General features: G+C 35.2%; 1 protein-coding gene across 3 annotated transcripts in view; it reads right to left on the reverse strand.

The window, feature by feature from the left end:
* Positions 1 to 24,680, reverse strand: part of LOC136039759 (steroid receptor seven-up, isoforms B/C-like) — a 126,125-nt gene that overhangs the window by 14,508 nt on the left and 86,937 nt on the right. For all 3 annotated transcript variants that reach the window (XM_065723615.1, XM_065723613.1, XM_065723614.1), the window contains exons 4-5: positions 21,026 to 21,208; positions 17,367 to 17,442 (exon numbers count right to left, since the gene is read on the reverse strand). In XM_065723615.1, coding sequence (XP_065579687.1) covers positions 17,367 to 17,442; positions 21,026 to 21,208 — 259 coding nt within the window. The remainder of the gene's footprint in view (positions 1 to 17,366; positions 17,443 to 21,025; positions 21,209 to 24,680) is intronic.

Raw genomic sequence — 24,680 nt, forward strand, 5'->3', positions numbered from 1 at the left:
ATCAAGGGGGACCATCTGCCCCACTCCCATTTCAATAAACGCCACTATTGTTTCGGTGCTTTATTTATTTTGGTCCCACTAAATACGGCTAGGCCAACAGCCCAAGCCGTTTAATTTTTATTTTCCGCTCTTCTTCAATGGGTCTTACCCATAAGTACATCTGTGAGTACTGTGTAAGAAGAGTGATAGAAACTTCAAGAGTTTAGAGAATAGCCTGCCTAGGAAAAGTACGAGGGGCGTTATAAAATATACTATGAAAAAAAGGAAGGAATATAGAGAACCCATTAAGAGAAAAATAAAGATTATGTTAAAAAAAGGTCTAAGGATGTGTTTGATAAGGCAAGGCTGAATGGTTAGAGGGCAGTTGTGAAAACACTTGAGTGGATGAAACATTGGAGAAGAAGTTCGTTAATTTGGAAGAATTTATGGATTTACCGATGAATGAGAAGGGTTCAAAGCTGATTAGGGAGGTAAATGAGAGTAAAAATATGGAAAAAAGGAAGGGAGAAACGGCGCCAGGGGTAAATGGAAATCAGATGAAAGTATGAAAGAGGAATCAAGAAATAATTATATGGTAAAAAGAAAATTATTTTCAGCATTTTTTAGCCAATCACATTGGCCTAAGAGATGGTCAATAACTATTTTAGTGGCTTCACACAAGGAAGAAGAAAAGTTAGTACATAACGATGACACGACTAATAGTATGATGGATAGTACTGATAAGTTTTTTGTAACATGTTATGTAACTAGATAGATAAATGACTAGCTTTGCAGGAGAAAATGATAGATATTTCAGACAGGTTTTTGAAATGGAGTGGAAGAATAAACAAAATCAAATAGATATGTTGATAAGAAAAAGCTAGAGGGCAGTGGCGTAATTTCGTTAGAATGGTGAGGGGAAGTTGGAGCCTGTTTCCCCAAATCAAGTGAAAATGACAGTGAAAATGGAAAAAATGAGCCATGCAGTACCATAAAGGCAAAGATATATTAGATAAAACTGACACCTTTCTCTGGATGCTTGAATTATTCAGGCTTATCTTAGATTTAGCAAAATTTTTGAAGAAACTAAACTTCAGCTGAGGGGGCAAACTGTGGTCTGGGGGGAGGGCAAACTGGTGTCTGGAGGGAGAAGTTGCCTCCTGCCCCATAGCAAATTACGTCCATGATAGATACAAACAAACTAAATTATATATAGCTTCTCTAGATCTCGAAAAAGCTTTCGATGAAGAAAGAGTAAAGGAGGTCCCCATTAAAAGAAAGCTACAGTAAGGACCACTTTGTAGAAAGAATTGCTAAGATATTAGCAGCTATGAATAGCGAAGTTAGGACAGTAGTTGAAGTAGAAAGATCATTTTTGGTACTTAAGTATTATAAGAGAAACACTCGAAAATTTGGATCGCGAACATGAGACACTACCCGCTTTCCCGGTGTTACCAGACAATTAGCTCCGACTTACTGGAAAAAATAGTGACTATATTTTAATTAAATATTTAGTTGGTATTTTGATTCGGTTAGTTTAGTTTATGTATTTAATATAATGCGTTCTGGGCTCCCCTTCCCTAATTCCTTGTTGTAGTTTTCACAATTTTGCTAATAAAGTATTATATTTTCATCAGATTTTGTTTTAATTCATTGACAATAACCAAACTTCACTTCTCGAGTGTTACCTAATTTTCAGTGGTAACTGAAAGTAATAAAGGAGTAAAGCAAGGTTCTAGTTTATCATCTAGACTATTTTCTATACTTATATACTATATAGAGGATTGCTCTAATAGTACGACAGCATCTGCTGTAGCGCTGTGAAATTTTCGAGTAGGTTTGTATTTCCTCTTCATTTTACGGATAGCCTAACAAAGTATTGGTGCGAAAGAGCGTTAATAGGCTATAAAGACTGTTGAATTTGACCCATGACTGTTTAATTATGAAGAATACAATATAAAATGAATGATATGTCAGCATGGTTGCCAAATTGCACACTTTTCGTGTGAAATGCGCTCTTTTTTTTATCTCAGAAGAGAAGTGGAAGAGTGAAAATCACCGTTTTGTGGGTTGGTTTTCATTCAGTCTGTATATAAGTAGTTGGAAACTTTGTCAGAAATATAATCGACCCAAGGAACAGGATTACCAACTTTAACACTTTTTATTTGAAATGTACTCTTTTATATCTTTGAGGTGGTGCGCGAGCTTTGGCAGCCGTGTGCGTGCGATTTTTTTGGCTTGTACTTTTTTTGAGCGAAAATCACTCTTTTTTACCTTGATTTGCACTCTTTTTGGACATCAGTGGTTGGCAACACTGTATATTAGACGTAGTAATGTTTTGTAATAAGATGGCGTCATTCAAACTAAAGCTGGGGTAAACATGACAAGAAAAGAGTAATAAAGTGAAATATTATATGAAACAAGTAAGTTATTTCATAAATAAGTTATTTGACTTAAAATTGATTTATTCTTCAGTGTTGACCTCCCTCACAACACTAAGAAATTTCTGTGTTTGCTTCATTTAAATATTTCCCACTTTTCCGAACTAGAACGCAAAAGCTATTTCCTCTGGGATTACTTCCGAATTGATACAAAAATAGAATTTGCTTACAAGGGAATATGTAATAAACCCCCTCCCTAAGTGATAACTATTTAAAGACATGCGCGGATGCAAGAATTCATTTTGGGGAAGGAGAGCATGTTTTTTGGGTGAAAAATTAAAAATCACAAAACAGAAGAGATGAACGAGAAGTATAAAAAAAATTACTGGGGTAATCTTTAAAACACTGTCATTGTTTTTTAGGAAGGGAGTATAGGTCTGAGAGTTCATTCCGTCATCAACACTGATCACTTGATTGTTTGAAGACATTTTATCCCCCCCTCCCCAGAAAATGGCTATATCTTCAAAAATCTTTATATATGAACCAATCAAGCCGCGTTTATGAGAACAATAGCCGTCCTTACCCCTCCCCCTACCCCCTATGAAGTTTCACGTGCATGCCTTCCCCCAGCCCTCCTCTAAAAAAGGTTAATATTTGAGAACGAATATCTATCATAAAAGCTATGTATATAATTGATACATAGAATGAAGCTCCAGATTTTTTTTTCAAGTTTTTAATTCGTGCCAAATTACATTTTTGAAACTATCGCCGTTCAAGTTTGCCAAGACGACCTTAAGGTCCTGATCTTTTGACCCTTGGTTGCATTTTCACGAAAACGAGGACAGTGCTGATGGCGTTTTTTTTCTTTCTGGGTCGTCAATAAATCTTAGAAGAAGCATGTGGATTGCATTTATTACGTAATATATGTTGGAACGGACTGCAGATTGGTATGTAACTTTCGGCAATAAGAATAGCCAATTTAAATCCGAACAAATAAGAATAATTATGCTCTAAACTTAAAACCGATGTTACACTCTACCACTGATAAGAAAATCGCACCAGACATTTAGTTTACTATTTTTATTTTACAAGTCCTTTATAATATCTATGAACATTAGGCCTACTACTTTTTCAAGCTTGTAAGCCCAGTGGGTCAAACCCGTAGGCTATGATCAAATGATTTATCGTGGCATTGTTTATAATAGTGAAACGATGATTGATTGCCAGGCTTGATATGCAATGCCTTGATTCAAGCACACGCATCAGCGTCTTTTTTAGAGAGAGGAGGGGGCATACCTATGAAATTAATTAAATAGGCATATATATATATATATATATATATATATATATATATATATATATGTGTATATATATATATATATATATATATATATATATATATATATATATATATATATATATACTCAGAGAGAGAAGAGCAAAAAGGAGAAGAAAAGAAATATAAATAAAATGAAAACTATAGAAAACAAAACTAAATAGACTAATAGATTGAATAAACTGAATTAATTAAGTAGATCAGTAGATTAAATATCATTAGATTAATAAGATTAATTAGAGTAGAATTTGCATATTAGTTTAACACAATGAGCAGTAATCATGTTCTAAATTATGATTCCCAGTCACTTCCAATAAAAAAAAAAAAAAGTTTAAACGGTATCCGAAATTTGCCTGTATTGTGTCAATGAAGGAACAAAACAAGGCTCTTTTTAGTTTAGCTTCCCATTGTGGTAAAGAAACTTGTAAAAAAACATGTGATAAAATACAAAAAATGTAAATAAATGTATAATCTTATGGTAAACTGTAAATAGTCAATTTTTACTTCCATTTGTCTTGCAGATTCTTTCGCTCGAATTCTGCTCTGAATATGCATTTATATCATTGAGAAGTGATGAAGTCCAAAATCATGATTTCCAGCCACATCTGATAAAAAAAGAAGACGATTTGGCGTTCACAGGGTGCACAAAATTTGGCTAAATTGTATCGATGAAGGTATAAAACACTGAGGGGACTAGTTTATATTTGTGTTGCAATAGAACAAATTCTAAAACAGGATTTAAATAACAAGCAATAGACTTCGTAAAAGCCAAATATCACAAGCTAAAATACAAAATAATTTACATTCATATATTATTTCCACGTGTTTGGCGGATATTGTTTACATAAAATCCACAGTGGATCTGACATTCTTGAATAAGAAATAGCCACAAATACTACACTGTACAAGGTTTGGCCGGACCTAATAATAAGCGTATGAACACCGACATAGTCTAAACTGGACATTAAAAAGGCGTTATTCTTTATTTTTGAATTGAATGCTCACGATTATATCACTCACGAATTTCGAGCCATAAATTGATTATTGTTTAAAAGGATATGAATGTGTGATGAGTGCTTCAAGTGGTACATTCTGAAATGTACTGCTTCAAGAGGGTAATGAAATTTGATGTAATACTTCATCAAGATTTTTTTGGTCGTTTTTATGTGATAAAGAAGAAAAAATGTTTGTTCATCCCTTAGACTGTGTCATTTTTTATTTAAAAAAATTATTAAATTTACTTAAAGCATCAAGGACATAAATAGCGACGAAGACCACACTGCTTTTCCATCACAAACACCAAAAACCAGAAGAACAATAGGGAATTTCTCTATTGATCAGTCCTGGTTGAACATCGCTGGTTTAAAAAAAAAATCATTTTAGTTTTATTGATTTTATCCTGTTGTAAGTTTTTTCTTCTTTTGTATTTTTGTATTGCTGAGGACGGCCGTTGGACAAAGGGCCGAAATATTCATTCTAATTTGTTGGCTACTGTCTTGAGATATTCCCCATTGTTCTTCTTGTTTTTGGTGTTTGTACCAAGGACAGTGAAAATTAAACTTGAATGTTTGAAATGATGAAGTGGAAACTTAAGCAAACATCAAGAATTCGATTTATAAAAAAAAAGTTTTTCATTTGCAGTCATCCAGATTAGCCAGCGCCACATTAAAACAAAGAAAAATGGATTAAAAATAAGAGAAAAAAGCTAAAAACATATGGCAGTAAACAAATTAAGACCACCTGGCATCCCTTTTAAGGATTATTTGTCTTTGTGAATATGCAGATTACTGAAATTTGAATTTTATGAACGAAAAGAAATGTTAAATTTCTACGTTCTGCTTGTGTGTTTTCACAGGAAAACAGGATAGCAAGGCTGTATCCAGGGGGTAAGGGGTTTGTATGCCGCTTTTGCACACTCAAGGAGAGAAACTATCATCAGAAAACATTTTTGATGGCTTTAAAAAAATTGTAATACTTCCCCTGAAAAATATACCTACCCCTCAGAACAAAGCGCCGGATACAGCCTTGAGGGCAACACCAGTGAAAATGTTATACTGCCTTAGAAAAACTTCTTAATTTTAGGACAATGAAAATAAAAATAATAGAAAATCAGTGTTTTCGGGTATGAATAGACCAAGTATGAATCCAAGGGGGGATTGCTTTTCTTGTGTTGTCTTTGGTAATTTAAAACTAGAAGTTGTTGAATATTAAAATAAACCAATAAAAACGAACTCAAAATCGTACATTCTAGAAAAGCACTCGAACACAGGTTAGCTTCACATCCAGGCTTCAATATAGAGTAACTAGCTTAAAGTAGGCTAAAATTTCTATTTATTCAGCTATTCCGGTATAATATCAATTTTATGCAGTTTAGGCTAGATATTGCTGAAACAAAAACTATTTCCTTTTTGTTTTGTTTATATATGAAAATTTTGGTACTTTTCACGGTGGCCGTTCGGAATTGATCGAGCGTGCAGTTTCTAAAAGGTAATTAACTTGACGACATTATGACACTGACAATGAAAATTCAATAGTGACTACATAAAACGCATTAGGAACTGAACTAACTTTTAGTGATCGGGCTCATTTTCTACAAATTCACATGAGCAAGCATGTCAGCATAGTTACCAATTGAGGAAGGAAATAGCCCCCTCCCCTCATATTTTAAAAATATATGTTTCGGTATTTGATTTACAAAACCTAAAAAATCCTATCAAGTTTTTGGAATACGCCTTTGTTTGCTTCATAAAAGAAAAAAAAAAACTTGACAAAACCCTTGCCACCCTCTCTATATTTTCGTTAATTGACACCATTGCGCCTTAGTGACAGAAACAGAGACGTATATGGTAAGCAAGAGCACCAATTGATGAAAAAAATAGCCCCCTCTAGATTTTTAAAATACCTTTTAGAGATAAATAGCGACGAATACCACACTGCCTTTCAATATCAAACAAACATTTGTCTATTGTTTCTAAGTTGTGTCTGTTCGATACCTTTTAGAGAATTTTAATTTCCAAGCTCTAAAATCCCTCTTCAGTTTAAATACACCTTTTTTGTAACTTCATTAAAAAATGAAAAAACCCTGCCCCCCCCCCCCTTCTGTATTTTCGTCAATTGACGCAATTTCGCCTCAGTGACAAAAACAGAGATGCATGTGTTGGTCCCTGGGTCTTAACCGATCCGGATCATATATTCACCTGAGCAAGCGTCTCACCAGGGGTGCCAATTGAAGAAGAGAACTATCCCCCTAAATTTTGGAAATAGTTTTTAAAACATTTGAATTTACCAAACCTAAGTTATTAATAAATCTTCAGTCGGTGTAATTCGCATCCTGTGCATATTTAGCCGTCCTGGCCGAGTGGATTGGTGCGCTGGATTCGGGATCCTTTATCTGAGAGGACGCGGGTTCGAATCCCAGTGTACCCAATTCTTCAGTTTGGGACGGGGGTCAGTGGCGTGACTCTGTAAGCTTAGCCAGAGTCGGCCCAGCTCTAAATGTGTACCTGGAGAAATCTGGGGAAGGTAAACAGGAAGGGTGTGCGAAAGCACAGGATGGTTGGCCCCCAACCCTCCATTGCACTTCCTGGCTGAAGGGCCAAGAAACGGAGATTAGCACCGCCGGTAGGGACTGTAAAGTCTAATGCCGTATCCTTTACCTTTTTTACCATATTTTGCTTTCTCTTAGTCCACGGGCAAATACCAGTTTGTTTCAGGATTCCATTGTTTGTTTCTAATTTTCGGTCATTTGCCCTTCGAAATGCTACTGATGGAAGAATTCCTTCTTGGGTATTCTAAAGGTATGGAATTCGCTACCATGAGCAGCACGAGGCAATCTTTTTTTGGACTTTTAAAAAATTAGTGCTATATTTGCTTTAAGAAGGGGTTTAATTTGTAGAGTTAAAATGATAATTTGAGTTTAATTTAAATTATAAACTTTTCATTTATTTTTATTATTTTTTATATATTTGTGGTGTATTTCAGTTCCTATAATTATGTTGGGATAGAATGAAGTAAGAGTTGGCGGCTGGGGGTTGTCCTGTACTGATCAGATTAAAATTATGTTGAAGGTGGGGTGTTGTGGTTTGATTTCTGGCGTCGCGTGGCCCTAAAGTTATTAGTGAATGACAGGATGCTAACAATTACACGATTTACTTATCATCTATTTTTTCTTCTTTAATCCCGTTTTCTCTGGGTATGGAGCCCTTTGAGGGAGGGAATGCGGATTTTTATGTATTTTCTTATTATTTATTGTTGACTAATGTACTGCTGAATATCATCGTTGTTGAATGAACCTTAAACCCAAGTTTTGTAAATATACCTTTTTCGTAACTTCATTACAAGAAAATCCTCCCATCCCCCCTTCTCTATAGTTTCGATAATTGACGCCATTGTGCTTTAGCGACAAAAATTGAGACGCATTTACTCAAATCCTTTAATGCCGCTAGACTAACGAGCAAGAACTTTGAACAGCATTTTGAAATAAATTCCAATCTACAGTGTTGCCACTAGTCATTAATCATTCATACAAATCCAACCGCCTTAAAAGGAATCAATTTAATAAAATGCCTTGTATTGCAATGCCAGTAATTCAAAAATCTTTTATATTAATTCATGAAGCATATTAAATCACAACAACCAAAAAACTGGGGTATTTAACTTCAAAATTGTAGTCACGCGAAAATGTGCCTGAAAATGACGTAACATTTTTTTATTGTATTTTTATAAGCGACAGTACTTTCTAGGTTGTAAACGAATTTACAGAAGTTCCATAACTCAAAATACGGAGCTTTTTTCGTACTCATTCCTTCAGCTTATCAATAACAGACATTTAAGAAAACATCTCAACATTTCCCAAAATTTTTTTAATTTTAGGTGCATTTTAGGCGGCCTAATATTAAGACATATGAAGACTGTGGAGATGGAAGCCACCTGTCAGACATGAACTGTTAGTTTGGGTTAAATATACCAGAATTCAAAAAAAAAAAATCAAGGAATCAAAAAAAAATCTGAAAAAATAAATGATTATAGTATATGTACTTAATGGTTTTTGAGGGTGTACATATATTATCTTGATAAGCGAGCAATAATTGTGTATTTATGTGTTCATTTTTCTTGAGAACTGCTCATATTTTTTTCGGGAGAATTTGTATACTGGGATATTCTAGCCTAAAAAAAATCTATGTAGGTCAGAAGTCTGAGAAAATTCGTTAAGAGCCTTAATTGGGAAGAAATTCTTGTGCTGTTAGGAAGGCTGAGCAGCTCCCACAGTTTAAAAAAAATGAAAAGAGTATTTGTAGGAGAATTGGTTTTTTTATTTTTTTGGGAGGGGGGATTGGAGTATGCTATAGGGCTGGTGGGAGGAGTAGGTTGAAGGGATTGGGGTGGAATTGGGGTGGATGGAGTTGTATTTTGATGGGGATTGTTACCCTAGGGGTGTTTGAGAGAAGGTGATTGTCTTGTTTTTTCTTTTTCATTAGTGTAGTATGCTTCTAGGAACATTTATGTAGGTTTTTTATTATTTATATTAATTTAGGACGCCTTTTAGGAATGTTTATTTAGTTAATCGCTACGCGTTAGCAAAATTTAAATTTTTCCCTAGCGTAGTGATTTATATCTGCAATAGTAAAAAAAATAATTTAAAAAATAAGTCAATATGTAGGGACGTCATATTTATGAATACATTCGATAAGCATACATGCGTCATATTTACCTCAGTAGCGGTTGTATCGTTTTCAGTGTCTATGATGCAGGCAAAATTACACAGGAAACAAATGATTGATAAGAAAAATCATGTGATTGACTTCATATTTATGAGTACGCTTCTAGAGGAAAAATTATGTCACCACCCCCTTCCCCCCAAGAGTGAATGTATCGTTTTCGAAAAAAATAAAGCAATGATAAACAAAAATGAAGATAGTCAGAATACTTGCGTCAGCCAAAATTACGCCAAGTCAAAAATTAAAGTGAAGAACAAAGAAAATAATCGGTAGCAGGAATTAAAACAAATCAAAACAAAAATAAGAAAAATACGCGTTACAATACATGCGACAAGAATGAGTAAAACGAATTAGAAATGAAAGTGAAGAACGACGAAATATGCTGCTTAAAAAATAAATAAATATATGTATATATATATATATACACATATATGTACATATATATATATACATATATCTATATATATATAAATAAGTTGTCTGTCTGTGTGTCTGTCTGTCAGGTGACGTCATGTTTCTGTGTCGACTGAAGTCATGAAGTTAGTTGTTGTCATTTTTGCTATGACGGTGACGTCATTAAAGATATTTAAGACATGCGTTCACGGAAAAATGTTTAATTGTAAAATGACTGAAGAACCTACAATGGCAACAGCCGAGGAAGCTGCTCAAAGAGTCTATGCCAAAAAACTTGCTGCTGATAGAGAAAGTAAGAAAAGAAAGCGTGCCGAGGAATTACAAGAACAGCAAGAAAACAGGCTTGCAGCTGATAGAGAAAGTAAGAAAAGAAAGCGTGCCGAGGAATCACAAGAACAGCAAGAAAACAGGCTTGCGGCTAAAGAACGCAAAACCGCGCAGTTAGATGAAAATCCACCTGGAAAGCGAGAGTCAAAACATATCAAAACTGAAAATGATAGCGATGATGATTGGGTTTGGGATTTTGACTTGGATAAGGTCATCAATGCCTACCAGATTTAAGTTAAAAAACAAAGGATCGGCGATATGTACTTCATAGTGTCACTGAAAAATAAAGAAGAAAAAAAAAATGAAAAAATGTAAAAAACTAAAAAAAACTAAAAAGAAAAAACACTCAAAGAGAAATTACAGACCGGGACACAAATGACGACCGACACAGAGGGAATATAAATGACGACCGGGAACCTCAAAGAAAAATTACAGACTGGGACACCCGGACACAAATCACGACCGGGAATATAAATGACGACCGGGACACAGGGACACAACTACAACGGGGACGCCGGGGGCACAGGCGGGATATATAATTGACGACTGAGACACAGGGATTGTTTGAATAGAAATTACAGACCGGGACACCGGGACACAAATGACGACCGGGACACTGGGACACAGGGAATATAAATGACGACCGGGACACTCAAAGAGAAATTACAAACTGGGACACCAGGACACAAATGACGACCGGGACACAGGGAGTATAAATGCTATTTATATGCACAGACAATGGGACAGCGAAGAATGTTGTATATTCGCATGTTTTACGTAGTTAAAAATATATATTTATATCTATCTCTATTCACAGGTGGGACACAGGGACACAGCTACAATGGCGCGTAACTAATATGGCGCGTAACGACTTACGCGCGCGGGGGGGCTTGGGGGGCGCGAAGCGCCCCAACAACTAGGTGTTGGGGTGGCGCGAAGCGCCACCCCAACAGCTAGTATATATATATATATATATATATATATATATATATATATATATATATATATATAAGAAAGAAAAAAAAAGTTAGTTCAGTAGGCTACATATAAGTTTTGATTTTGAGCTTGACCACATGTCTTCCAACATCAAAGCTGACTTTGTAGTCAATTTTTTTTAACATGGAAAAATGGAAAAACTACTGCCAAAAAATTTTGCATCTTGACTTTATACCCGGATATTTACGGTCCAGCGCTTACAGGCGTACTCTTTCTTTCATCTTATACTTGTTATTATGCTTATATGTACCCTTATTTCCCCTTATATTTCATTTAGTTCAGGAACTTCGAACGGCAATCGCTCACTACTTCCTTCCGCTTTCTAGTAAATGTTTCAAGTTTTGGACGGCTAATCTACCACCACCAAATCCTCAAATTTATATATGTTATGCAGCATGTCTTCATCTTCTGTTTCAGGAAGCGTGGGCTTTTCAGTTGAGACTATTTAGCCCAAGCAAGTGTTTACGTCCGCAACTAATTCTATTACTTCTTCAATGAAAAGCTGATTTAGGAAAACCGAATTACGGAAGAGACGATTCTTTTATTGGCTAATTACCCCCCTAGTATCCGTGAAAAAGTGAGGGTGTCTCAATAAGAATCAGCAGATGAGATTTAATAATTGTAATTAGGGACTGGGGAGCAGACCACACTTGAATTATATTACCCCCCGTGGTCAAAGAAACACGAAGCACAATGGAAATTTATTGGATTGTGACCAGATAAAATGAATAGGGGCACAAGATAATCACTTTCCGTTTGTTTATTTATGTTGATTAGGAAAAGTACGAAATGCTAGATGGAAAAAAGCATTTAGTATTTTAACAAACAGATAGTAAAATCCGACTTCGAATTATACCAATGATCATAGCAAAATAACTAAATGTTATTCCAATTACTAGAATTTTTATAATTTTTTTGCCTAGCCAATTCTACTACTGCTACTAATATCTCAATGCAGTAACAAGCCACATGATGCCAAAACAGCAGAGTACACTCTCCTCTTCTCCAATCTATCCACAACTTCACACCCTACACCCTGCCATAAGTTCCAGTTTCCTTTAAATCCTTTCTTATGACCTCTTCCCACCATGTTCAGGGACAACCATCATTTCGTTTGGCACCAGATGGATGACAAATCACAATCTTTGGCATAATTTTACCCCTCACATTAAGTTTGACTTCCTTCAAACCCTCTCTTACCTTCCCCCCATTCAGGGACGAATTACTTTTCTTTTCGCCCCAGGTGGATAGCCAAAAATAAAAATTCATTGATTTATTTTTACTATAAAATTTCTTAATTCATTTCAATATTTCTTAATTTCAAATGAAAAAGCTCTTTTAATTACATTAGAATTTTAATTTTAATATGCATAAAAAAATACTATAACATAATATTTTTCGAACTTTGCTATTCGCAAAAGTATTTATTGTAAATTCAACAATTTTACTGAATCTCACATTTTCCTAGATTAATTTTAAAATTACAAGGAAAACCGAAAATGTTTTGCTTAATTTTTGTAGTTTTTTTTAAATATTATTTAAATTTGTTTTGTTAAGGATGTAATAAGATTAGATGATACTAGTAAATGTTTGAAAGATGTTTAGTCTGGTACCACTAATTTTGTGGTAAAATTGCCTAATATGTCAAAGAACAATGTGAAAGTGCCAAGGAAAGGGGTCTTGGTCTCCTGGAAAAGTTCTTTTTTCTACAATTTTTTTCTATAATTTTTTTTTATAATTTGAAGGTTTCTCAGCCTTTTAAAGATTTTCCTACAAAATTACTTTCTGCGTTTGTGCCTGTTTATAATTTTGACAATAGAAATACGGATTATGAGTGGAAATACAATTTTACTGTACTAGTGTGTAGTTAAATGAACCAAAAAAAAAAAGAAAAAAAAAAGAAAAAAAATGTGGTGGCCCCGAGTGGAATATTCATTTCGCTTTCGGCAGTCAAGATTTTGGGTTTAAATAGGAACTGGTGTAGAAAAACAAATTTTCTGCAAAAGTTTATGTTACAATAGGCGTTATATCACATAAATGTTAAAAAACTGAATAATAAAGGATTGTAAAAATAATCTTTATGATTTTAGAATTTCACTTTTACTAACAACCAAGTCATTGTATCGAAGATATTTTTCAAGTCTCAAGGGGGGACAAATAGTTTTCATATTAAAAGGTCGAATCAACTATTTCATTCCACACAGAAAAGGAGGCTATACTTTTAGAAAAATTTGAATTCAGAAATTCATCTCAGCAAAGAACAAGAAAAAATCGTGTAAAACTGATTGGATTAGTGAATCCAGTATGCTTAGTAATGGCATCTAAATCTTAGTTTCAGAAACACGTGAAATAACGCTTTTTGGATTACCTCACCCGAACTGCCAAAATTGGTTCGAAAATGCACTCTTTTTACCAGGGACAAACCTAAATGCATTAACCAAAAAAGTAATAAATTCGTAGATACATTGGCATCAATTGGAGTAAGGGGGTTGACTCCCCCTGTCTTCAAAATTTTTGACATCCCCCCTCTTGATTTTTGAACTTACTTTTTTGGGGAAATTTCATTGAAAATGCCTTCTTTGGTATTTTCATTGACATTATTGAACAAAATGACAAATTTGCTCCCAAAAAAATCGAAAAATATATTTTGCCCCCCTTACCCCAAAATTTTGCTGACTCTACACCTCTGTATGAAATAGTTAACTTTTCATTTCCATTTATTCTTCTAAAGTAAACAAAATCTCAGGCTAGTATTCAGCTGCTCATATTTTCTAAAAAAGATAAGTTTTTTTTTATGTTACTCTTCATCTTCTTTTCTAAAGATTATTCAGAGATGCATGAAGACAGCCAAGCGAGTGATTTCTTTATTTATACATTTTTCGCAGAAATTTGAAAGTTCCTCCTTTTATACCCCTTGTAAAGGGGTAAAGGAGAATTCCCTTGTAAAGAGAATTTCTTTTTACGTGTATTCCACAAGCAATTTGATCACGGATGTAATAATTTTTTTTTTTTAACTTAATAGAGTAACAGACATATGATTAGATTCCCATACCCTTTGAAAATGATGTTTAACAAAAGATGATTTTGAATAGCTAAGTCTTTTTAAAGGGTTTCCTTTGTCGAATTTGATTGTTCTGAGGAAAGAAGCAGCACGCTATATAACGTGCAAGGATCGTTATTTTATTACCAGGTCAGATTTTGACCAGATGTCGGAGTAAGTCACGCAAAAAGTAACCAAGCTTTTTTTTATACATGGGATTGCTGAAAGGAATTAAAATGCTGTCACATTAAGAAAAAGAATTGAAAATATAGGCCTGGGCTAATTTCACATCTCAGTCCCAAGTTCGTAATGCAATTTTTGTGTTGCAAATATGAAAATGCTAACATTTTCAGGAGTTTTGTCAAAGACAATGTGTTTTCTGAATGGTAATAAAACTTACCCTTGTTTAAATTTGATCGCAATCACTTTGCAAAATAAAACATTTTGTGTCTTCTTAAAGGATTCCCATTGAATGCGAACATCAAAAGTATGTAAATTCACATGATTTGTATGGAGATTTTCAGGAAATTTAATGAGGAACGAGTATCAAGAGCAGCGCTACCAGATGCCTGCATCGGCTAGATGCCTGCATCGAGATGCAGCACTACCAGATGCCTGCATCGAGATGCAGCGCTACCAGATGCCTGCATCGGCTAGATGCCTGCATCGAGATGCAGCGCTACCAGATGCCTGCATCGGCTAGATACCTGCATCGAGATGCAGCGCTACCAGATGCCTGCATCGGCTAGATGCCTGCATCGAGATGCAGCGCTACCAGATGCCTGCATCGGCTAGATACCTGCATCGAGATGCAGCGCTACCAGATGCCTGCATCGGCTAGATGCCTGCATCGAGATGCAGCGCTACCAGATGCCTGCATCGGCTAGATGCCTGCATCGAGATGCAGCGCTACCAGATGCCTGCATCGGCTAGATGCCTGCATCGAGATGCAGCGCTACCATAAAAGTAAGGTGCGCCAAAGGCATAGTTTTCCGATTGAAATGAGCTGGAGGCACAATTTAAAAGAAATCGTTTTGAAAAATGCACATATTTGAACAATTCATTGCGCAATCAATTAAAAATATTTACATGCCGCAAATGTGCGCCATTCTGTAATAGTGATCCAGAGCATCCCGAGCTGACTATGCTGAGCTTCACTGTTTAAGTGCAGAAGTAACATTTGTGTTGGAAATATTTTGGTTTGGTCAAAATGAAACAGAAATGGCCAAACTTAGATGCGGGAAAGAGAGAGAAAAGATAGAGACAAACAGAGACAGGAATGAGATAGAAAAGAGAAGGAAGAATGAATCAGCAATATCTTTTAACATTTAGATATATATTTAGAATCTTTTTCAACTGGATTTTTTTTTAAACTGAAAGTAGGAGCAACAATAAAACGTAAAATCAACAGAAACTATTGCGTATAAGAGGGGGGGGGGTGTAATCTCCTCAATACACCCCCTAACACGCTAAAAAGACAAGGACGGTGACTTCTCAAACATTCAACAATGTAAGTCATATTTTGTTTTTAATCCTCAAACAATATAATTACGCATAAAATATAATTTCTTTCGGGTTGGGTTCCCATGCTTTTATCTTATAAAAAAGAAGGTTAGCATTTCAGATTTCAGTTTTTTCCTGTGGTCTCTCATTTCATTTGCAAATTTAAGGTCTCAATAATGTTTATGTTTTCCGACATGTTCTTTTTTCCGTCGTAAAAGGACAGAGAACGACCACACACAGGGACATCTTTTTTGAATTACTTAGCATTTTGTCAAACTGCTTCGGCTTTTTAATTGTTAAGCACTGCCAGAATTGCTAGAAGAAAAAGTGACACAAGAGAAATGCCAAAAGGAGAGGTAATTGAGATATTATCATTATAGGATGACTAAAAAAATAAGCCAAGGCTCAGGTCACAAAGGCACACTACTTACCTTCCCTTGCTGTCATTACTTATATACTCAAAAGATTTAGTTATGAACTAACATCAGAACCTGTCTGTTTACTTTTTTGTGCTGCCAAAGAAAAAGTATTTTATCCCTCTCCACCCAAAACCAAAAATTTGAAGTACCCTTACCCCCTACTCATAAAGAACGTTTCCTCAGTGTTTCGACTAATCCAATAGCAGTAATACCAAACAGCATACATTTCCTAAAACTAAGGAAAATATTCGTCACATAACGAAACCCGCTGAATCTACAACGAAAAATACTTGCTTGGCTCCATGCTTCAGGTACCCATTTTTTAGCGTCACGACATTGATTTACGAGCTATATATTAGATATTGACAGAGAGTTACGGAAACTTGCCGATTATATAGGTAGATAGAGGGGCATTGGTGATTCGAAAGTGTCCCACACTACTATATTACAGTAAGGTCTGAGCATGGTTCCCAGGTTGTTTTGTATTAACCAAGCCCACTTATTCCCATTGTTGGTAGAAACTATCCCAGCCAGGCATCAGAACCGGACTAAGTTCAGGGCGTAAAACAGGTTATCAGAGGAATTTTTCCAGAAGGATGATTTAACACTCAAGATGAGCTTTTGACACAAATACACTGCCTTTAAAAAAAATTTTATGTGTGTAAGTTTTTTTATTTTGTTTATAGGAGACAAACTCCCATAGACAAGCTCTCCGGTTGTCTCTCCTGTGTGGAGGCCTAGTTGACTGATATACTCTAACCGTAATGCGCAGTCTATGGCATAATAAGGATGATCTCGAAATACAAAACCGATATTCAGAAATAAAAGAAAGACAGTTTTATCAGTGGAAAAGCAGTAGCATTGACTTCGTAAAGAGCAACATGTCTCCCGTGTATTTTTTTTACACAAAGACGTCGAAAAGGATTATGATAAAATCCTACTAGCAGTGAACGGCTTTCAGGCAATATCTCTTTTCCTGCCGAAGATTGGAACCCCACCCATGGTAGGGTCCAAAGCTCACCCAGCCCCATGAGATTGGTACGCATTCCTGCCTAGAATAATAAATTAAGCAATTTCTTTTTTATTCTCCCTCCCCAGTCAGGAACAGCTGGCCAGAATTTCAAGAAAAAGACGAAAAAACGGGCATAATGAGAAGGTATAAAACATAAGAACTAATAAAAGGCTCGTTATTTAGAAATTAAGGGAACCAATATTAATAAATTAAAGAAGAAAATAATAGTTAAAAAACCTTACCAGTAGTAAACAACACAATGGCTTTCAGGCATGAGTATTCCGCTGAGTCGACATGGAGCGCTTTCAATTTCTCAACCTAATCGGGCGAAAGAACAAATAAATTACTATTTAGTCTGGTAAAACTACCTTTAAAGATTAGCAATAAGATAATGCCTTTCTTATCGACATGCTACCTTAGACTGGCACTGTCTCTGTGGTGTGCTACATACAACCGAACCTCACCTGAGACATTAATTCTTCCAGTGCTTCCAGAGGCACAAAGGGCGTGAGTGAGCTGCCTCCAATTTTCAGTCAGGTGGACCACTGCACAGATTTCCTCCCGCTGGGATGATACTCGTCTGAAGGGCTCTTGTGTCTGATCCTCTCAATTTGATGACAACTCATGCCAATGCAACCGGACGGTAAGCTTTTGTTTGCATCCATAGTAAAATACGAAGTTTTCAGCAGTTTTTTTTGCAGGGGGGGGGAAGAGGTAGTTTATCGACGTCATCTTCCTTGCAGTTAATTTTAGTAACTATCTCTGCTTGAAATAAAAACAATGGTTTTAGCTACCAATAGCTGGTGTAGCTGTTTCAATTAAAAAAATATAGGAGGGGGGAGATTTTTTTCAATTTTTAACCTTTTTAATGAGTCAGGTTTGCAAAGAAAAACATATTTTTCAAATTGAAAGAGTAATTGTCTTTATCAATTATTTAATTAAATACCAAGAAAAATATGTTCATGATCTAGGAATGGTGGCAATTGCCATCCTCCCTAAGTATATATACAGATAAATTATAATATGATTCTACTAAGCTTGGAATTAGACACATACATAGGGGGTTGGATGGAGACCCCCTCTTCAAGATTTGTCAATTTCCCTCAAGAAATGTAAATTCTCAAGAAAAACCTTAATATTTGTGAAATTTCCCCATAATTTCTTTGACTGTATTACTTATTCAACTATCCCCCCCCCCTCTCATTTCCCCTAGAAATGTATTCTTCCGTTCGTACGCACTTGGAATAATTAAAACATAGCTCATTTACCCCTGGTGATAGAAAATGTGATAAATTTTGCAAGTGTACCAAACCCGGGTGTCTCTCACCATGCCTCTGTTACCCCCTGTTTTACTATATTTCTAAATATACTTCCAAACGTACGATTTTGCCTCACTTTTAATCCTAGAGAATAATCTTTAAATGAAAAAAAAAATTAAGATTCAATCTAGTGCTTTGATACTAAGAAGTCGTAAAGATAAGACTTAATCAATTTGGCTTCTGAACACGAATTCTAATTGACTATATATTTGTAAAGGACATGGTGATCTCTAGATTAATTCAAAACTCATTATCGTTATTGACAATGTCTAAAAGTTTGTCAATTAGATATTGACAAATGAAATAAAGATGTTTTCACATGTGGTTGTTCTTATTCTATCGTGATGTTTACATCTCTTATCATGCTAAGTGTCTTAGTAGAATTCTGACAGCACTATACAACATTTTCTATTTTTTATTCTAATTTTTAGAACAAGATAAGAAACATATGTTCTAATGGGAATTGCAGAAAATTTTCCACTTGGCAATATGAGATATACTTTATTAGACAGAAAAAAAAATGTCTTTCTACAATTACAGAATGCAAAAATAAAGAGAACACAACTAGAGACCTTTTCTACATAAATTAAAGAATACAGTTACAAAATCATGCTATAAAGAACCTGATAAATCAAATACAAAATAAAAAGATGAGATCTTCACTACAAAATGCATTCTATGCTTCAGTGTTGCCACTCGACCAAAATTCAGTTTACTAAACTTGGAATTTTTTTCTAAATTTTACTAACTCTCCAAAAATTTTAACGCGTGTCGCAGGTTCTGTGACAACTGCATTTTTTAACTAGCAAAAAATCCAGAGTTTCCGGAATCAGAGCTTCCAGATTCTGGGTTGGCGTCAGACTCTAGGCTTTCGGTATTTTTAGGTACAATAGAAGAATAAAACAATTATCTCGCAGAATCTTGGAACCCATCGGAAGGAAAAGCCAGACATTACAATCATAGTGTTTTATTCTGGATCCCTGATTTTCAGAAATTTCAATGGATTTTTCCTCTTGTAGTATGATTAAAAATTTCGGGAACCTTCAAGTTCAAAAACTTATTTGGATTATTTGGATGTGCTACTGGACAGGTTCATATTCCAGATGCAATGTGTAGCAGATGTCAGTGATAGTCTGGAAGTATAGAAAAAGTTAATTTCCAGCAGCGTCTTTAAGAGGGACAAAGGTTTCCAAAATTTGCATGGATTTTGGAGGTCCGACTGCGGAACTTGGCAAGAATCGTTTTCCTCCATGACGGGAGCTCTTCCCATTCAGAGTGTAACGCCTTTCTCATTTTCATTGTCTCCCCCTCAGTCTTTGGCAAGGTATATTAGCAAATCTTACCAGCAGAGGCACAAACTAAAGTATTTTTCTCTCTGAAGAAATGGTTCCATGAGGATCAAGAGCTCTCAAATTAGACAGTGTTTCACCACGATAGCTACGTTGCTTACGTATCTGGTTAGCTAGTTCTATGTAGTGGAGTTTCATTGTTTTGTAAAAGCGTCGAGTCCCTTTTGTTCGAGAGAGAACGTAACGAAATGTGCCTCTGCATTTGCACCAAAGGCAAGGTAATTAGTTTTCAGTGACTAGGACGGTTCTGAAAACGTCATGGCTATCGATCGCTACCGTCTTGACGACCCTTCTAAGCACTATTTCCGTAGAGCTCGTGCACTTTGACTATAAGTAAATGAATAAATGTTCCAGCGCTTTGCAATTCCACATCAATTTTGTTTATCTTTGGCAGCATATAATTCAGGAAGTGCATGTATGCCTTGAACACTGGGTAAGATTGCTCCATAGATAGCCTTTGTTTTCTTGACAAGAGATCTCTCACTGACAGCCCATCTAATGCTTGCCTTGAAAAAAGTAGCTATATTCTCCACAGTTCAAGCACTCGCGTTACAGTAAAGTAAAGAGAACCAGCGAACACTACATACGGAGAGAAATCACGAAATCCCCAAAATTAGTGCAATAATTGCCATAATATCTAGCGTCATCGAAACCAGATTTTGTAATGAATGGATGCTAATTTGTTTTTGTCTGAATTCATGGAAAATAACAACAGTTTGTTTCTCACTAAAAATTATGATTTTTTACTACGCTTCGTGAAACTTAATAGATCCTCTATATTTACTAGATTTTTTTGTTACAAGATCTAGTAAAACCCTACTGACGATGGCAACACTACTATACCTTATGCTTATAAGCTCGTTTCTTGGAAAGAAAGGGGGATTTGTGCTGTCACCCCTCAAAACTTAGAGGGCTTTTAAAGACAAGTTTGTTAAAGTAATTCACCCTTTATTTGTATGTTTGGAGCTTTGCCCAGTTCCAAAATAATTGCTTCGTACCTGCTTAATATTTTAAACAAGAATTTACTTCAGCCGAGTCAAAATTTGGCACTTCCGAAATCGAACCTTTAACTGAAGGTTCTCAAAAACAACATTTCCATTGAAAATATTCAAAATCATACTTATTCGACGTTTCAACCCTTAATTTTCTATTGTCAAAAATTTTGGCCGTTTCTAAAAAAAAGTCAAGACTACAGAGATGAATAATCTTTTTGTTCATGAAAATTTTGCTTACCTGTTCTTGAAATATCCTAATATGGTCCATAAATGCAACAACCCTGTCTGCAGCCATAGGAGAAGCATGTAAGCCAGCAGCTGCTAAAAGTGGCGCAACGTGGAGGGGCATGGAACACTGAGACGCATTCAAAACAAACAATTCGCTCCAAACTAACCTTAGCAGCGCCACCTGATCCGTCAGCTGCAAGCGAATTCAAGCAAATATTAACACATTGAAATTCAACGAATTTATTTTTATTAAACAATTAAGTTCATTATATTGTATCAAAGAGCTAAGCTGCCTATGTTTTTGTAATTTTTATCTGAAATGTCTTCTAGATACCAATTTTGCATAAATACTTAATATGGTAAAAAAAATATCTCATTTGGATTTGGAACAAAATTAAATACCCATTCGGGGTCCAAATTGCAGCTGCGAAAAAAAAATACATAAAATAGAAAAGATGAAGACATTAAAGTAAACTAAAAATTTGACAATTCTCAAATTTACATCATTGATAAAGCTTTAAAATATTTCAACATTCATTTGAATAAATAAACTAACTGAGCACAGCAGGACAGTTCTTTAAGTTTTTAAATCTTAAAGTCTTAAAGATGAAGAAGCTAAAGTAAACTGGAAAATGAGGTGAAGCAAAAGTGTCAAATTTACATTAGTGATAAAGCTCTAACATATTTCAACAATCATTTGGACAAATAAGCTAATTGATCACAGCAGGACGGTGCTTTAAGTTCTTAAAGTTCTCTAAAAATACTTATTATTCAAAGTCAACGGGTCTTGTGTTTAAGCAGCCTTTTATAAAATAATGTGACAAAGAAGTCAAACTTTAATCAAGCCCAAGTAGAACAAATATTCAGTTTCGGACAGGTAAGCTTCTATGAAGTTTCAGTAACAAAGCGCGAATATATTTAAATACTACCCCAGAGCTTTGTATGAATAAGCTGGCTAAGCAAATGAGCAGGGATGCAGCCAGGTACTCATGCAGGACCTTACTTTGGTGGGTTGGGAATAAATCCAAAAGTTACACAAAAATGAACAAATTATACGCAAATGGAAGAAAAACGTACAATCTCGGTCGCCCAATTGCCTGCAAGTCCTGTGGATTACTCAGTCATAAATTTTAGAAAACATTTTATTTGGTGTCTCCAATTGCCTTCACATGGCTCATAGAACTGACAGAATATTTGAATTACCCCTACTCCATGCTATTAAACCTAGTTCTGCCTTAGGATGGATGATAGACTATCTAACAACAAGCAAAATGACATCATTTTTATGCCTCTCACTCAGACTATCTGTCTTGTCTTTTTTTTCCAATTAGCCATAGCCTCAACTTTTTCAACACAATCCACCAAGTTGATTTTATTTCAATCGTATTTTTCAGGGGGGGGGCGGGGCAGAAGATAAAAGGTTCTCTTATGCATTCCCCTTGAGATTGGTCAGATGAACCTTAGCACTGGAAAATGAAATCTCACACCTAAGACGTAATTTGTCTGTGTCCCTCTCCTCTTCCTAATGGTTCAAGTTGAGTGAACCGTTGAAAAAGACACGTCCATGGATTATTCTTTATAGTTGATTGTGTATGGCAATGCTGTTTGACCTATGTAATGAGATGGATGAGTAGGGTTAAGGCCTCGTTCAAGTACTGGTCTATATTAATTACTAAAGTAGGAAAACAGTCTTCTTTTCTCCTTCTGTCTTTCTTTTCTGTTTATAAGGTTATTTTTTTATATTATCTATTATTTGTTATTCATTATTTGTTATATTTTTCTTATTATTTAATATTCATCATTATTTTTTATAGTTTATATTTTTTATGTTTGGTTTTATGGTGTGCGTTTGTATCTGTGTTTGGGCTGTTGCACTGGTGATTTCTTTTTTTACTATTACACGAAAGTAAAAATAGATGATATAACTTGAAACGAAAAGAGTTTTCATGAATGTGAGCGGGTGGTCAACCTCTCCATCCCTACTCTTAGAGGTTAACTTGCGTTTTAAAGAAATCAACATGTTTTCAAACGAGTAACTCTCTGGGAACGGCAAAATAAACAGCTAAAAAATATGATAGGCAGTGGAAAAAGAGAAGTGTAGTCAATGCCAACATGTTACATTATAATAGGTTTTCAGTATAGTGCTCAAATGAGCATAAAGGAACAGGGGCTTGAGGATAATGTAGACCCTCATATTTACAGTAATATCTGTTCAGTTGTAGTTTCAACGTCGCTCTTTATTCTTGTGTAAAAAAAACGGCTTTTTCTTAATTTAATTCATGTTCATTTTTGATGTGTGTTATGATAAGTGGATTATGACCACAAAATAACATTCTAACGGACAAAAAGTATGACTATGTTTGAGTTTGCCCTTCGTAACTGACATATTTTCTTTTGATTTTTTTTTATGCCTTTAACAAAATGGAGTTCCTTTTTTTCTACTGAATTGAAACAGAAGTCAAACATTACAATCATTTGAATGAGCCTTTCCTGTTCCTTCAATAACCACTGGATCCATAAAAATACGTCTGAACAAATACCATAGAGTTTTGAAATGCCCAAGATCAAGGCTGTATTCAGAGGAAGGGTTAGGGAGTCGGAGCCCCTCCCCCTTGAAATGTTCGTCCGACTCATATAAACATAAGAAGTCCATAAAAAATATTTTAATGCGTTTTTCAAAAAAAGTTTTTGCAAAGAAAAAATAAGGAATTATGTTTAAATCATTTTGGATGGGGTGGGCTGAAAGGCCGCCATCTCAAGCCGCCATGCCTGCACTACAACGTGAGAAAAAAAACTAATCAGGCTGACACAGAAGTAATTTCAAACGAAAATTGAGGAACAGGTAAACTACACGGGAATGTATCTTGTGAAGGGGGGTCTAGTCATAAAAGCAAAGAACAGGAGATTTGTGAAACAGATGCAAGAAAATGAAGACCATTTATCTGCGTAACGAACTGAATTATTACAATGCCAGGAGAAACCCCCCTCTTTTTAAACACTCATAAAATATGCGCAAAACCCAAAAAATAACTTTGAAATGATAGCATTTTTCGTAGCTTAGCCCTCAGCCGCTTAAGAAATTCTCATCTTTTGTTTCCCTCCCAAACTGAAATGATATCTCTATGTGAATATGCCATTAACCATTCAAAAACAGGATAACCGAAACATTCTGTTATGAACAAAAAGCAGGTCAACACTTCACTAATTAATACTCTGATACTTCATGCCGCGGCGATTGTCTCAAAGGAAAATACATTCAGAGATAATATCTAATGTACTTGTGAATAAATTACACGGTTATAAGTATTAAACCATGGTTATATCTAGTAAAACATAGTTGGTGTGGCTATTTGGTTTGAAACAGGAATAATACGGGAATTTAACTGATGAGTATTCAAAGATGTTTGCTAGAATAGGTGCTCATATAAAAATGCTGGAAAGGTAAAAGAGACAAATCTGTCTTCAGGACGAGATATCCAAATGTATGTAGGCCTACAAGTTGAAATTACTTATCAAATAAAAAAAATAATATCCACAGAATGTGATTGGAGCGTGATGGTTATTAGAAGTCAATCAAACTGCCTACGGAAACGAACAGTAAGTAAAGAGTAGAAAAAACAACCCAAAAATAACAAAAGTTCGGCAAGAATATATGCAAATTAATT

Source organism: Artemia franciscana, chromosome 20 (assembly GCF_032884065.1).
Source record: "Artemia franciscana chromosome 20, ASM3288406v1, whole genome shotgun sequence".
Lineage (NCBI taxonomy): Eukaryota > Metazoa > Arthropoda > Branchiopoda > Anostraca > Artemiidae > Artemia > Artemia franciscana.